General features: G+C 64.8%; 2 protein-coding genes across 3 annotated transcripts; one reads left to right on the top strand and one right to left on the bottom strand.

Moving 5' to 3' along the window:
- Positions 1-504: 504 nt before the first annotated feature.
- On the top strand, positions 505-7,589 carry PLEKHH3 (pleckstrin homology, MyTH4 and FERM domain containing H3). Of its 2 annotated transcripts, XM_017834050.1 has the most exons (13): positions 505-657; positions 2,740-2,795; positions 3,437-3,525; positions 3,671-3,865; positions 4,050-4,207; positions 4,361-4,484; positions 4,653-4,950; positions 5,050-5,257; positions 5,497-5,633; positions 5,745-5,865; positions 5,940-6,389; positions 6,462-6,653; positions 6,735-7,589. In XM_017834050.1, exons 1-13 carry the CDS (start codon positions 505-507, stop codon positions 6,915-6,917), a joined length of 2,364 nt encoding a protein of 787 aa, XP_017689539.1. In that variant the 3' UTR covers positions 6,918-7,589. The 2 variants fall into 2 exon arrangements, with proteins under 2 accessions (XP_017689539.1, XP_017689538.1); XM_017834049.1 differs by having other exon boundaries at positions 5,940-6,653.
- A 930-nt stretch (positions 7,590-8,519) lies between these two features.
- On the bottom strand, positions 8,520-15,293 carry LOC108506811 (tubulin gamma-1 chain). Its single transcript, XM_017834182.1, has 10 exons — positions 15,066-15,293; positions 14,440-14,607; positions 14,124-14,192; positions 13,218-13,297; positions 12,504-12,630; positions 11,705-11,791; positions 11,322-11,471; positions 9,904-10,056; positions 9,455-9,616; positions 8,520-9,232 (listed from the first exon to the last, which is right to left on the bottom strand). The coding sequence occupies exons 5-10, from the start codon at positions 12,576-12,578 to the stop codon at positions 9,035-9,037; spliced, it is 825 nt and encodes a 274-aa protein (XP_017689671.1). The 5' UTR covers positions 12,579-12,630; positions 13,218-13,297; positions 14,124-14,192; positions 14,440-14,607; positions 15,066-15,293; the 3' UTR covers positions 8,520-9,034.
- Between the last annotated feature and the right edge of the window lie 66 nt (positions 15,294-15,359).

The raw sequence follows: 15,359 nt of genomic DNA, 5'->3' as shown, positions 1-15,359 counted from the left end.
CCACGAGGGCCGGCAGGTCAGCCCTGACCGGGCACGGTGCCCTCCTGCCCACGGTGCGAGCACGGAGCCCCGGTGCTGCCCGCTGGCACACACTTGGCACCGCACGGGGCTGAGCCGCCATCCCGGGACGGGCGCGAGCGCTGCCGCGCGCAGGAGCCAGGGCGGCACATGGTGCTGGTGCCGCGGGGCAGGGCAGGGGCCGGTGCCGGTGCCTCACCAGGTGCGGGGGGTGCCCGGTGCGCCCCGCCGGTGGTGGCTCCAGGAGCCCCGGCCCCGCGCTCCCCCCGCCCGGCCGCTGACGCAGCGGCGGCCCCGCCGCTCCGGGCGCTGGCTCCGCCCCGGGCCGCTCGCAGCGATTGGCGGCGGCCGGTGACGCGCGGCCCGGCCCGCCCGGGGCGGCGGCGGGGCCGGTCCCGGCGGCGGCGGCGGCCGGTGCGCGGGGCGGGCGGGCGGCGGGCTGGTCCCGTCGCGTCCCGGTGCCGTCCCGTCGGTGCCGGCGGGGCGATGCCGTTCCCGGGCGGGCTGTGGTGGCTGCTGTGCTGTCGGCGGGGTTTCACGCTGCTGCGGCGGGACTACGGCGAGGCGGAGCGGGAGGCGGACGGCGAGGCCGAAGAGGAGGAAGAGGCGTCCTTCGAGCTCCGCACCCAGGGAGACCAGGTGGGGTCCGCACCAGTTTCGGGACGGCCATCGAGAGGCGCACCGGCGCCGCGGCGGGACCAGTGGCGCGCGACTCTCCGGTCCCGGCCCGGGCTCCGCCGCCCGGTCCTGTCCCCGCCGGTCCCGCCTCCCGGGGTGCCCTTGGCGCGTCCCCGTCGCCGCCCGTGGGGTCCCGCGGGATGTGGGGGGAAGTCGTCCCGGCGGGTGCGGGCGGGCGCGGGAGCAGCCTCCGGGCGGGCGCGGGAGGTCCGGGGCCCACGGGGCAGGGCCGGAGATTGCGGGGCTCGCTGCCGGCTGGGTCTCGGCGTGGGGCCAGTGCCTCGGCGGCGGGACCCGGCGCCCATCAGCTGCTGGGGTGCAGTCTGAGCCGGGCGCTGCCTGCTCCTGCTTGCTCCAGCCCGCGCTGCCCGCTCCTCGGGGCGGGGACCGCGGGGCTGCCGTGCCAGAGCCGTGCCAGACCCACACCGGCCCGGTGTCGCTGGCCGGTGTGCGGAGGAGCCCCGCACTGCCCCGCCGGAGCGGGCCGGGGCTGAACCCGGGAGCACGTGCCGGGCGCGGGGAGCGGGCCTGGATCTCCCTGCTCCGGCTGCTTCCTCTCTGGAGGAAGCGGAGCGGCGGAAACCGGCGCTTCCTCCGGTCGGGCTGTGTGTGGGACGGCTGATAGCGCGGGGGAAACCCCGGCTCCCGGGGGGCCTCCTGCCCGTCCCGGCGCGGTCTCCTGCACCCAGGGCCGCGGGGCCGAATCCCAGCCCGGGAGGGACACGGTGGGTGGTGACAGCCCCGTCCCGCTTGCTGCGGCTCCTCTCCGCTGGCCGTTGCAGGGGCTGCAGCACGGCCCTGGCAGCAGGTCCCCTTCCCTAGCAGTGCCAGGCCCTTGGGATGGTGGGCAGTGGGGACAGTGGCAGGGCTGGAGCAGGGCCCTCTGGGAACTGGTGGCAGTGCCAAGGGCATGACTGTGGCAGGAGCTGTCTTTGGGCTTCCTGCATCCCAAGGGCCACACTGGCTCCGGAGGGCCGGGCTGGCGTGGGCGGCTGGTGACGCCAGCTCCCTGGGGAGCCCTTTGCCGTGGCCAGGGGGTCCTTGGAAACCCACAGTGCTGGCTGCCCCTTCCTGGGAGCGTGGGAGCTGCCATGACTCCTCTCCTGTTTATTTATATCCCTGAGAAGGAGCCGACAGCCACCGCCGCCTGCTTTGGACTGCCCACGAGAAACTGGGTACTGTCTCCGTGTCCACAGTCCTGAGGAGCATGTGGGGCCCTCCCCAGTCTCAGCAGCGGGACAGTGGCTTGAGGTGCTGGCCCCGTGCACAGGCACCAGCACTATGTGACAGGTGCCCTTAATGCCACGGGTCAGTGGTGCCTGGCCCTGCCCCACGGCGCAGCCGTACCTGCGGCAGCTCCCCCCTGCCTGTCACTATTTTTAGTATCTGTCTCTTTTTCTTGGCGTTGTGTGGCGTGCTCTGGCCTGTCATGCCTCTGGCTGCCCTACTGGGCTGCAGCTGGCAGGAGCTCCTGTTCATCTCCTGGGACAGCATCGCTGTGTCCCCGCACCCCGCTCTGCCAGGGTGCCCGGCTCGACTCGGTGCCTGACAGTGCCTGGGCTCTGCCTCATGTCCCAGCACGTGTGCCAGGCTCATCACGTGAGCGGCACCGTCCATGTCAAGTTGTGCCGTGCAGGAGGAACCGACCCTGTCCCGCTGCAGGGCCAGGGACTTCCCAGTGCCGCGTCCCACCGCCGCGGGCAGGAAGTCAGCAGCCCCATTACAATGGGACTTTGTGCCGTAAGCGTATTACTCAGCACTGACCTTGTGCAATTCTGCACGGTATTCAGCCGGTCGGGTCAGCTGAGGACACACGGCCAGCACGCCTGCCGGCTGCCCCCACATCCCCGGGGTGCCCCAGCTGCAACCCTGGCCCCTGCCACAGCCATGGGGGCACTGAAGCTCCCTGCCCCATGGCAGCAGGACGCGAGCCTGTCCCTCTGGGTCTGGAGCTGGGTTGGCAAGGAGGCACACAGTCAATGGGGGGATGGCCGGGAGCACCAGTTGATGACCATGGGGCTGAGATGTCTTCTTCCTCCCCAGGGATCCCTGGAGGTGAGCCTGAGCCAGCCCACTCGTAGCAGCAGTGGCTCAGAGCGGTGAGTGACCCCCTGCCTCTGGTCTGCTGGGCATCCCATCGTGTGCTGCGCAGGAGCTGGGGGACTGGCATGTTGTGGGAGGTTGCCCTGGTGCTGGTGTGTGCTGAGCATCAGGCTGTGTCACTCTGTCAGGCAGAGCAGAGATGGCAGAGCTGGGACTGCTGTGCTCGTCCCCATCCCTGGCGCATCCTCAGGCATGTCTCCATTCCTCTGCCATGGCAGATAGCTTGACTGCCGCAAGCTTAGCCAGTGGGGCTGTGCGTGACTCTTCCTGTGCCAGGAGGCTCTTCTGGACCATGTCCATTGGCAGAGGCTGTGCCCTGGGGCAGTCTCTGCTGGGGAAGATGGGGGGCCGGGGCACAAGGGCCTGCTCGCTCCCTGTCCTCCCAGTACTGACGCTACTGCCAACATTCCTTCCTGGTTGTTCATTTTCCGAATTCCTTGGCAGGGCCACGACTGCAAACAGCTTATTTTTAGCCAGGGTCATCTGCACCCGATGACTCTGCCGTGTTCCCACCGCAGGGCTAGGGTGCCCAGAGCCCCTCAGGACCCAGCTCACCCCAGCCCCTGGGCCAGCTGCTGTTCAAGGATTGTGGGAGACACACGCGGGCACCCCGAACTCAGCCCTGTGTTGTCCCCAGGTCCCTGCTTGTTGCAGAAGAGATGCGCAGCCTCATCATGGAGAAGGGCCCAGGGCCAGTGGAGGATGACCCTGATGCTCTCGTGAAAGGTGGGGTTCTGCCCCAGCTGTGGCTGGTCCCATCCCACAGGGACAGAGGTACTGGCTGGGCGGGTGCCAAGCAGACCCTGCCCTGCACTGGAAAGCTGGTGGGGTGGATGGTGCTGGCGGTGGGGACTGAGGGTTCCCTTCCCAGGCTGGCTGCAGCGGGAGATGCGAGGCTGCATGAAGACTCCCTGGATTCGTCCTCGGAAGTACTGGTTCGTGCTGACGCCTGACTCCCTGGACTACTACAGCAGCAACGAGAAGGGGGCCCGGCGGCTGGGCTCCCTTGTGCTCACCAGCCTCTGCTCTGTGCTCTGGCCAGACAAGCAGCTCTACAAGGAGACAGGTGAGGTGCCCGTGCCCCTTGGCTGGGCTGTGTCTTTGTGGCCCTTTGTGCCCTGTGTCACCCTCCTGGTCCCAGGGGCCTCTGTCGCCCAGAGGAGGGGCTATGCCAAGCCCCAGGGTGCTGAGCCTGGCCGGGGGTCCTTGCAACACTGGTGGGCAGTGGGTGAGTGGTTTGTCCCTCACAGGCTACTGGAGCGTGACGGTGTTTGGCAGGAAGCATTGCTACCGGCTGTACACGGAGCACCTGAACGAGGCCGTGCACTGGGTGTGTGCCGTGCAGAAGGTCATTGACAGCAAAGCGCCCGTGCAGACGCCCACCCAGCTGCTCATGCGTGATGTGGAGGTGAGCCTGCGGCGCTGCCCACGCCTGCAGCCGCTGGCAGCACGAGGATGGGTGTTCAGGGCCTCGTGTGCCCCAGGGAGGTGGCAGGGGTCTGTGCCAGGCACTCAGCCGGGCGACCCCTCTGCAGCTGCTGCCATCACTTTGCCCCCCCAGGAGCACAGCAGCAACCCCGAGGTTCTGGAGCAGATCTACCGCTGCAACCCCATCCTGCGCTACACCAGCGGCCCTCTCTACGCTCCCCTGCTGCCCTTCCCTTACGGCAGCCTGGACCAAAGTGGTGAGGGATGGGTGGGGTGCACGAAGCCAGATCCAGCACCCTGGGCTGGTGGCAGTGATCCCTGGCTGGGCGCTGTGCAGGGCAGGTGGGCGCTGGGTCCCGGTTGGCCCCAGGTGCGAGGACAGTGCCCAGCTGCTGGCAGCTGTTAACCTCCGTCCTGTCCCGCAGCCCCCGGCCCCCGCAGCTACACCACACTGCGTGATGAGGCTGTGAAGCTCTTCAACTCGCTGCAGCAGCTGGAGTCGGAGCGAGACCCGGTGCCGCTGATGCAGGGCGTCCTGCAGACCTGCCTGGACCTGCCGCCACTGGTGGATGAGATCTACTGCCAGCTGGTGAAGCAGACCACGGAGCCGCCGGCGCCGGGCGGGCAGGGCGACCTGCACTACTGGCAACTCCTCACCTGCATGAGCTGCACCTTCCTGCCCTCCCCGCCTGTCCTGCGCTTCCTGCACTTCCACCTGGACAAGTGAGTTCCAGGGGTGCCTCAGCTGCAGGCAGAGAGCTTGTCAGGTTGCCAGACCCCCTCGGGTCAGTGCCATCCTGACCTTCCTGGTGTTTCTTGCAGGACTGAGAGCCGTTTCCCTGCTTCGGAGATGGCCAAGTATGCCTGCTTCATCCGGGAGGCACTGGGAAAGACAAAGGGGCGGGAGTGTGTGCCTTCGCTGGAGGAGATCCTGATGCTGATGCAGCGGCAGGAGATGATCTGCACCGTTCACTGCCCCGGGGCGCCTGCCTGCAGCGTGGCCATCAGCTCCCACACTACAGCCGAGGAGGTGAGGGGTCACAGCCATGCCAGGCAGTGGGCTGGGGATGTTTTGGCATTCAGGGCTGGATGGGGCAGTGTGTCATGGGAAGTGAGCAGCTCCTGCAGGTCTCTCCCACCTGAGCCATGATGGAGAGGGACCAGGGGCTGCTTGCAGTTGCCCACCATGACCTGTTTGTGTCCTTTTGCAGCCCTGAGCGCCGTGGCCAGGGACACGTGGTCACCGTCGGTTGCCTTTGTCTCGCCCAGGTGGCCCAGGAGCTGGTGTCGCGCCTGGGGCTGTCCCAGAGCCCCAACCTCTTCGCGCTCTACGAGCAGTCCCGGCGGCGGGAGCAGCCGGTGGGCAGTGCCACATTGCTGGCTGATGTCCTCACGAGGTTTGAAAAGTAAATGTCCCACTCTGCTGCCTATGGGGAAAGGGATCAGGGAGCCACAGGCAGGAGGGGACTGTGTGGGGTGTCTTCACAAGCTAACGGAGCTGGTCATGTCTGCTGCAGCCTGGCCGGGGAGCAGCGTGAGCAGGACCCACCATGCCGGCTCTGCTTCAAACACTACGGCTTCCTGGACACGGACAATGTCCCACGGGACAGCCTGGAGTTCGCCCTTCTCTTCGAGCAGGTGAGTACCACACTGGAGTGGGGTGGCTATGCCGTGGTGGCCGTGCCATGCCGGCTCACCCCGCGCTCTTGCAGGCACACGAGATGGTGCTGCGGGGCTACGTGCCCACGTCGGAGGAGACGCTGCAGACGCTGGCAGCCCTGCGCCTGCAGAGCCTCAACAGTGACTTCTCCACCCACGCGCCCTTCCCGCGCCTGGAGGAGCTCTTCCCGCCCCATGTGCTGCACGCCCGCCTGCCACCCCCACCCCACCGGCCCCCTGCCAAGTGCCGGGGGGCCCGGCTGCGTGCAGGGTTGCTGGCCGGCGGGCTCTGGGGCCAGGCACTGGCCAAGCAGCGGGCGGAGCGGGACCAGCGCCTGCGGGGCCGTCTGCGTGAGGAGGGGGCCAGCACCATGGCCGCCATCGTGGAGAAGTGGAAGCTGCTGCAGGGCATGGGCCGGCCCGAGGCCATGGCTGCCTACGTGGCCCTGGTGCGGGAGTGGCCTGGCTTTGGCTCCACACTCTTTGATGTCGACCTGCATGTGGTGAGGCCCTGGCCAGGCAGGGCGTGGGGGCAGCCCTGGCAGTGGGTGGCCCTGACACCCCTCTCCTCACAGAGCCCGGTGGGTGCTGGGCCCCAGCGCCTGTGGCTGGGCATCGGGGCCAAGGCTGTCTCGCTCTACAAGCCGGGGGAGCCCGAGCCCTTGGACAGCTTCTGCTACGGCCGCATCTCCTCCTTCGGTGCCTCCGACAGCAGCACCTTTCGCCTCTCTGTGGAGGACCGAGACCTGCTTTTTGAGACCTCCCAGGTAAGGGGCAGCCATCCCTCCACCCTTCTCTCCTCGCCGGGGGTGCCCCAGTGTGACCAACTACGACCCCTCTGCCTGCAGGTGGACGAGATCGCCCAGCTCCTCAACACGTACCTCGCCTCTGCAGGTGCCCAGCGGCTGCCCCAGCCCCAGGAATCCCCCACCAGCCCCCCCACCTCAGAGTCCACTGTGCTGCCCCAGGGGCTCTGCCATGGGGCTGGGCCCTGGCAGCACCGGCCACCGGTGGGTTCCTCCCACAGCTAGCCCGGCGGCCGGCGTGGCCACACAGGTGCTCTGATGGCTGGTGCGGGAGGGTGGCCAGCCCAGCAGCAAGCGGCAGGTCTGTGCTGGCCTCCAGCTGTTCCGTGGAGCAGGGGGTCAGGGGCTCCTTCTCCCCCCACTGCCATTGCCTTTCTGGTTATTTCCTTAATTTATTTTGAGATGCCTGCGCGCCCCACATCTCCCAGCACTTTCCCTGGCGGGCAGCGGGGCCACCCCACCATGGTCCCCCGCACTGCCCTCAGGCCTGTTCCTGTCCCCTGTACCCTGGTGCCTTCGCCGCCAGCACTTGTGCTGTCTGACTGCTCTGCCTGCGCCCCGGGGGCTTCGCCTGGGGCACAGGGTGCCAGGCAGCAGTGCTGTGCCATTGTCTGTCTGTCTGTCTGTCCGTCCGCTGGACCCACCCCTCCTGGAAAGCTGCAGGCGGCTTTTGGCCGAGCTGCCCTGGGGACCTGCAGGCTCCTCCTGGCCGAGTGGCCAGGCCTGTGGCTCTGCGGTGGCCCTGTGGCTGGGCTCGTGTCGTGGGGGTGGCCAGTGGGGTGGCAGCTGGTACAGCTGGGGCTCAGCCCCTCAGTGTTGCCTCTGTAGAGTTTGTCAGTTCTGTCCTGGGGAGGAGGGGTTGGTTGTTTGTTTTTCTAAATAAATGCACAAAGGAAAGGCTGGGCCTCCTCTCCCGGAGCTTGGGTCGACAGTGGGAGGCCAGGACAGTCAGATCCCTGGGGCAGCAAGGGCAGCGGGGCCTGGGACAGGCGGCGGGAGTAGCAGCACAGTGTGTCCTTGGGGGCAGGGACCGCCGTCCCTCCGGTCAGCGCTGGGTGCCCTTTGGCACTTCACCAAGAGCACAGGCAGCTCCAGCTCCCCAGCAGCCCCTGGCACTGGCTGCCCCGGGCGGGGGGAACTGCCCCAGCCACGGGCACTGCTGTGAGGCTGCTGCCAAAGAAGGCGTGGGAGCCCGTGCTGCTATGATGGCCATATTTTTAGCCTCCTGCTCTGTGCCCAACAGGGTAAGAGGAAAATGCTAATTCTCACCTTGGGCTGTCTGGGCTTGGGCCAGCGCCATCACTGCCCCACATCCCCAGCTGGCAGTCCAACTCCCACAGGACAGGACCAGAGCTGCCATGTCCATGTCCCCTGACACCATCTGGCCCCAAGCCTGTGCCCTTCCCAAGAGTGCTGGCCCCTGCCTCAGATCCCAAGTGCTGAGGGCACCCCTAGCCCCTCACGGTCTCCTACACGGGGCCTCGCCCTCATGGAACATCCGTGCGGGCACCACGTGCTCCACAGGCAGGGCGGCGCCGGTCCCAGCCCTGGTCAGCCGTGCTGGCAGGTCCTGCCAGTATTTCTGGCTCTGCTGCAGCGGTCGCCCAGCGCCGCCCGGGCTCCTCAGCACTGCTGGCTGGGGCAGGGCTGGCCCTGTGCACCCCGGGACTTGCCAATGAGCAGCAGCCATGGTGCTTCTGCAGAGCTGGGCCCCCACAGGCTGTGGCTGCACAGCAGGGCCATCCGGCCAGGCAAGGCGAGCACTGGCCTCAGTATCTGCAGCTGCTTCCCTGCTCAGCTGCTCGCTCAGGAGCTGTGCAAGCAGCATTAGTGCAGGAACAGCCTTTATTAAAGCAAAATAACCTACAAAAATATAGATACAGCCCGTGCCCCAGGCCTGATCTGGCAAAGGAGGAACAAGGCTCCTGCCCAGGGCAAGGACTAGCTCAGCCACACGGAGCCTTTGGCCATGGGTGTCGTATGCACCCAACTCTAGGGGCCAGGCCTGTTCCCAGCCCCAGGGTCGCTCTCCTCCTCCTCCCAGTGAGCGTTGCTCCCACGGGTGGAGGTTCCCTCCCAGCACAGCGCGCAGCTGCCCCAGTCCTGTCCTGGGCCAGGGCACGTGGTAGGGCGGGGGCTGTCCCCCGCCGAGGGGCTGCAGGGGCAATGCTGCTCCCCACAGAGCAACTTCCGCGGAGGAGTGCAGCCATGTGTGCAGCCGGCGCGAGGGCTCCGCCGCACCGGGCAGCGCTGAGGGGTGATAAACGTGGGCACGGCAGAGATGAGCCCTGCCGGCGTGTGTGGGGGTGGCCATGGGACCCTCCCGTCCCCTGGCAGGGCACTCACTGCTCCTGCGTGCCCCAGGAGATGTAGTCGGGGCGCGTGGCCGCGTGATACTCGTCGATGAGCTGCTGCACAATCTCCCGGGAGTTGTCCAGCTCATCGAAGTTGTCCTTGAAGATGTCCTCCTTGCGGAACTGCTCCAGGAAGGCCTCCCGCTTGCGCAGCTTGTCGTACTGCCGGCACGTCCGCTCGAACAGCTGGAGAGCAGCGCGGGGTCACAGGGGCCAGGGCTCCCTGGGGACCCTTTCCAAGAGAACGGCACAGCGGCCAGTGGGACTGATGGAACCCTGGACCAGACCTGAGCCCTGCTGGGAGCCACCCACCCCACGCCCTGGCAGGGCCTGCCCTGGCTTTGTGATGGCCCCAGATTGAAGGGACACCAGGGGTGTGGGGCCCAGTGGGGCGGGGGAGGCACTCACCGAGGAGATGTTGGTATGGTTTGCCATCATGAGACCACTGACGCGGTGAGCGGACGGCAGGTAAGGGGACTTGCGGGACAAAGCCACCTGGATGCTGGCAGGGCCCCAGGGGATGAAGTTGGCCAACTTCCTCTCCCGGATCCGCTGCAGACTCTTGTGAACCTGGTGGGATGAGAACACCAAGGGGAAGCAGGGTGAAGGGCAAAAAGCCTGGTCCCAGCAGACCCACGAGCTGCTCCTCACAGGAGGCATGGCTGGATTTCAGCAGGAAAGCTGGATTTCAGCAGGACTGTGGCCTTTCCAAGAGGGCAGAGCTCATACAGGAGAAACCTGGAGCCAGTTCTCAGGCACTGTCCAGTCTTGCCCCAGGACTGCTGCACACACAGTGACCATGCCCGTCCCTGGGCCACACCATGGCCATCAGCACCTTAACGGCCATGGGAGCTCACCTGTGTAGGATCCACCTCCCCCTGGATGATGTTGAGGATGGCGATGTAGCAGTGGTTGGTCTGCCTGTCTCGCCCTGTGGACACCATCACGTTTTTAGGCTGCAACAATCTTCTCATCACGTCCAGGACTGTGGTTTTCCTCACGCTGGCCACCTGCACAGGCCAGCCGGGGATCAGAGGGAGCAAGGGTGCTGCTCCCTGCCCTCCCACTGCCCAGCACGCACACACAGCAAGGGGGGCAGCTGGACAGAGATGCCCTCGCCCCAGGGATGGAGCCACATGCAAAGCCACATGCAGGATGAAAATCCCAACATCACACAACAGGCACAGCCAGGCTGAATAGACTGTCAGTGAAGCCTCCAGCATGGGGGCTGTCTGCCTCCCCCCAGAGCAGGATGAAGCTCAGCTGAGAGCAGAGGGACAGGGACCCATTTCATATTATTGCTGTCAAAGTTGGGTCCTGTCCCACTGCTGAGGCAGAGAGCAGTGGGTGTTTGACAGGAGAGGGGTTGTTCCCCACTCCATCCCCTCCCTGCCCTGCCCAGCTCTGAGCTATGGGCAGACTGGCCATTGCAATCCCTGAGTGCTGTCTGGGCTTTGCTCAGCTGCCACCAGTCAGAGCGGTCACAGCTGGGGCCAGCACCCAGAGTGCTCACAGCAGGGACAGCTGGGTGAGGTGGCAGCTCCCTCCTGCACCGTCTGAACCACTGGCTGAGCCGTGCCCACATTCCTCCCTGGGAGGACAGATCACACACTGATACCCTTCTCAGAGCCAGCAGTTTTTCATATTTGTTTCTCTGAGCAACATCCTGAGGAAATGCATGAAGGGAGAGGAGAAGAGCAGCTGTTAGCTCCCGCCAGACTGCGACGGGCCAGTGCAGGCGAGCACCTCTCGAAACAGAACTGCCCCATTCGCACTGGGGGATGGAGGGCCCTGGCTGGGGACGAGCCAAATGCAAGCACAGTGCTTGATGTCCTGAGGGCTGGCAAGTCCCCCTCCCAGACACAAATCAAGCCCCAGGAAGGGGCTGACGCCTGGAGCCCAACATCAGTTTTGGAGTAACAATGATCAATAGAGATTGGACCCAAATGGCCCAAGCTGTGGCCCGCAGGGGTGGCAGGGCTGGCAGGGCCACTCTGCTGGCCTTGCCTGGATCATTTCTAAGGGTGGCTTTTTACCCTGTGATCTTGACAGCCGCCCTGATGCATGCAGCAGGTAGCCTGGCACACAGACAACTGCCTGCTCACGTCTGATTCATTGCACGCACGGTCATCACGTGGTGTGAGCACACAGGCCTGGGATTTGGGACATGCAGCGACAGCTCACACCAAGACACGGGACTGACAGATGCTACAAGGTGAGCGTGGCAGCTTCTCCTGGCCTCAGAGATGGGGAGGAGTGCCTGGGGCTGCCTTACCGACTGGTCGGTGGTGAGTGGCGTGTACCCCGTCATGAGGAAGTGCAGCCGGGGCGTGGGGATCAGCGAGGCGATCAGCCCGATGAGGTCGTTGTTCATGTACCCGGGATACCTGAGTGTGGTGGTGCTCGCAGACATGATGGTGGAGACCTGGGGGAGAGAACGGGGTCAGCACCTGTGTCACCACAGGGTCACAGGGGGTGTCACAACCTGCCTCATGCGGCTGTGCCAAGGGAAGCTGGAGCACCCAGGAGGGCAGAGTACTCTCACTCACAGCTCCAGGCTGCCCACCCGTAAGCCCAGCCCATGGAGCAGTTTAAGATTGAGCTGAACACAGCAGGGAAGCCCCATGCTGGCTTCTCCCAAAGGAGAGCCCTTCTCACCAGCTGGTTGATCTGCGAGAATGACGGGTTCTGAATGTGCAGCCGGTCTGTTGCGATACGATTCAAGGCTGTGTTGTCCAGAACCACCTGCAAGAGAAACCTGGCTCCATGAAGGGCCTCGGAGACAGCTGAGGAAGGGCAGTCCCAGCTACGTGTCTCAGGGCCCAGCACAGCCCTCTGTGCAGGTGGCAGACACTTGAAACCACAAGCTGACTCATCTGTGGAGTGTAACCGACACTGTCAATGGAACCTCTTCCCTCCCTCCTGGCTGTGCTCCCCGCACTCTCCCCAAGAGCTCTGCCCCTGGGCCAGCACCATGCACCAGCACCAGCCCCAGCAGCTCCAGTGAAGCTGCTCCTGCCCTGCCACACACAGGGATCAGCTGCAGGGGACGAGCAGCATCTCGGTCAGACCCAACCAAAGGCCCCAGCACAGGCTGAAGGTGCTGCCTGGCTGTGGAGGTTGTGGGTGCTAAAAGCAATGCCGGGATCGAGTTCAGGTAGAGGCTGCAGCACAGCTACACAAGGGAAGCACAGACAGCCCTTGTTGCCTTGGGAAGATCTGCTGGATCCCAGAGGCAGAAATACCAGGCAGCTCTACAGGGGTTAGTACAGAGCCAACGAGGGTCCCTGGGACCACCACATCTGCTCGGCCCTTCTGTTCAGGGCACACTTGTTGCTACATCCAGGGCTCACAGGCACATGGTGCTGCTGCAGCACAGGCCCCAGGGTGGGCCATGGTTCTGGGCTGTGGAGACAGGGCTGTCACCCCAGGGCTTGCTGCACCACGGGCCTCTTACCACGCAGTCAGCATTCTGAGTCAGCCTCTTCAGTGTCAGCAGAGAGTTGTACGGCTGGACTACAACATCGCTCATCTCATCCTGGTTTGGGAACACTGAGTAGGTCTCCACCAGCTTCTTGGGATACCTGGTGAGAAGTGCAGCCATCGCAAGGGTTAATGCCGCCAAGCCAGCACTCCTCCCTCCCACAAGCTGCCTTCCTAGTCTCCAGGGCTCAGGACAGGGTGAGTCACCAGAGCTGCAGCCAGACTGGCTCCCAGGGAGGGAGAGAATGTGTCCCAGCAGTGCCTACCCCAGCAGCACAGGAGCTGGCTGCCAGAGGAGCTACAGGGAGACTGAGCCATCCACAGGCTGATTAAGCAGCTGCTCACAAAGCCTTTTCAAGAGGCTGCAAGCTTGAACAGGCCAGGACAGCAGCTCAGAGCCCACAGCCAGAGCCTCCCATCCTCCCCCTGCACAGTCAGGGTGTCCGCAGGCAGCTGCCTGATAAGAACAGCCAAGGGAAGGCAGAGCTTGGACAGTTTCAGAGCCTCTGAAGTCCCCAGGCATATCAGAAGCCGTCCCTCTGCAGGCAGCTCGCCAGGGATTGCACAAGACAGTGTTTGGGTGGGGGTGGTGGCTCTGAGTCAGCGCTCTCCAGCTCTCCAGCTCTGGGCAGGGTGCCCAGGCTGGGCCAGGCTCTGTGGTGCAGGAAGGGGACAGGGCTGTGCTCACCTGTCATTCAGTCTCTCCAGGAGGTACGAGCCCAGCCCAGAGCCTGTTCCACCAGCGATGGAGTGGCAAAGCACAAACCCCTGCAAGGAACCAGAAGGCAGTGCTGAAGCTGCAGCTCAACCCCAGTGCAGGCAGATAACATGACACCCCCAACACCTCCAGCAGAGACCTGCTGGCCAGGGCCAGAGCTCCCCATGGCAGCTGGGAGCACAGACACAGTGGAGTTGGCTCCGGCTCCTCTGGACTCCAACCACAGCTCCTCAGCCCACTCGTGCCCACATAGGTGGGATCCACATCTCTGCACACTCCACAATGTGTAACAGCTGCTTGGGAACCTGCAGGATCCCTCCCACCCAGAACAGGCTTCAGAATAGCTCCAATGCCACCTCCAGGATCCAGTCTGTCACACAAAATGCAGGCGCACTTTTTCAACCCTTTCCTGGGTCCTCCACACCCCTTCTTCCTTCTAGAGTGACTGAGATCAAACTCCCACTGCCTGACTCCAGGGCAGCTTCCACCTGCTCAACTCCCACAAAAGGCTCCTGAATCTTCTGTCTATTTGTTTTAGCTGACATTTGCCCTTCCCCTGCTGCCACGTGACAGCCTGAAACGAACACCCAGCAGCCCTGTCTGTCTGTGCAAAGGGAACAGATTCACATGGACGGTATAAAGAAAAACGCCCCATGAGCAAACAGTGAGAGGATTTCCAGGGCAGGCTGACAGGTGGAGTGGTGATGAACAAACCTCCTGTCCCTGGTTCCCCCCTCTGTGTCTTTTGCGCTCAGCCCCAAAAGCACTTTGAGCAAGCTTGTGCACACCAGAGCGCTGAGCTCAACCTTACAAAGAGCAGCCTGGCTGGGAGAACACCAGGCAGGGCCACTGGATCCAAATCCCCGTTGTACTTACTTCCAAACTGTCGCTCCCATCAGCCTCTCTGTCTATTATGTCAAAAATATCTTCGTGGATCTTTTCTCCCTGCAAGAGAAACCAGACCTGGTTTTGTTCCTTTCCCATAGAACATGGAGAAGAGCTGCTCAAGCCTGCTGTGATGCTCAGTCAGACTGGCAGTGTGACCCAGCACCCCATGCCCGGGGTGCCACAGTTCCTGCCAGTGACAAGGTATTATTCAGAAACTGGAACTGAGCTGCACGAGGGGGTCATGAAAAAGCCCTAGGCCTGCTGGGCTGCCCTGCGTCTCACCCAGCAGCACCAGAGCTGGTACCTGCGAGAAGCCACTGGCCCAGTTGTTCCCAGCTCCCCCTCCGTGCTCAGACAGGTAAATGTTTTCTGGGTTGTACAGGTTGGCATAGGGGGAGTTGAGAATGGAGTGGATGACGCGGGGCTCCAGGTCCAGCAGCACGGCCCGCGGGATGTAGTGCTCATCGTCGGCCTGCAACAGGAGCAGGAGAATCACAGCGCTGCTGCAGCTCGGGAAGGGAGAGCATGAGCCACCCCCTGGCCTCGGGCGAGCCCAGCACAACACAGCCGGGCCTGGCGAGGGGGAGGAGGGAGGGAGGGAGGCTGGCTCTGTGCAGCCTGTGTCCCGGAGCACCCCCAGCACGGGCGGGGGGGGTTCTGGGTGCTTACATAAGGCACCGTCTGTGGCAGTGCCTCGTGCTGCCGCTCCGCCCACACAGCGCTCCACGGCCACACCGGGAGCGCAGGCGGGAGCCTGTCACTGGCTGTGAGCGGAAGGCTGGGCTGAGCCACCGCTCCAGCCAGTGGGGTCGGCACCCGCGAGGGCTGCGGAGAGGGCTGGGGCAGGCACGGACAGCCCGGAGCCCCGTGTGGCCGAGGGCATTACACCCCACGTGATGTGTCCGCCCCACGGCCCGGGGTCGGCGGTACCTGGTAGAAGAAGACGTCCTTGCGGTCGGTGCCCTCGGTGGCGAACTCCTCCACAATGCCCTCGGGGCTGATGCCGTGCTCGGCACAGAGCTGTTTCCAGAACTCGAACCCGACTGCGGGGAAGGGGCGGTCATACGGGACGGCCGGGCCGGGCTGGGCACCGGCACCGAGACCGACATCGACAGTGGCACCGGGAGCGGGGCTGGGCCCGGAGCGCCCCGGTCCGCAGGCCCCGCCCCACCCCACAAGGCCCCGCCCCACCCCACAAGGCCCCGCCCCACCCCACAAGGCCCC

The sequence above is a fragment of the Lepidothrix coronata genome, unplaced genomic scaffold (genome assembly GCF_001604755.1).
Source record: "Lepidothrix coronata isolate B3197 unplaced genomic scaffold, Lepidothrix_coronata-1.0 Scaffold229, whole genome shotgun sequence".
Classification (NCBI taxonomy): Eukaryota; Metazoa; Chordata; class Aves; order Passeriformes; family Pipridae; genus Lepidothrix; species Lepidothrix coronata.
Note: the sequence above shows the minus strand (reverse complement) of the source record. Positions and strands in the feature narration are given on the sequence as shown.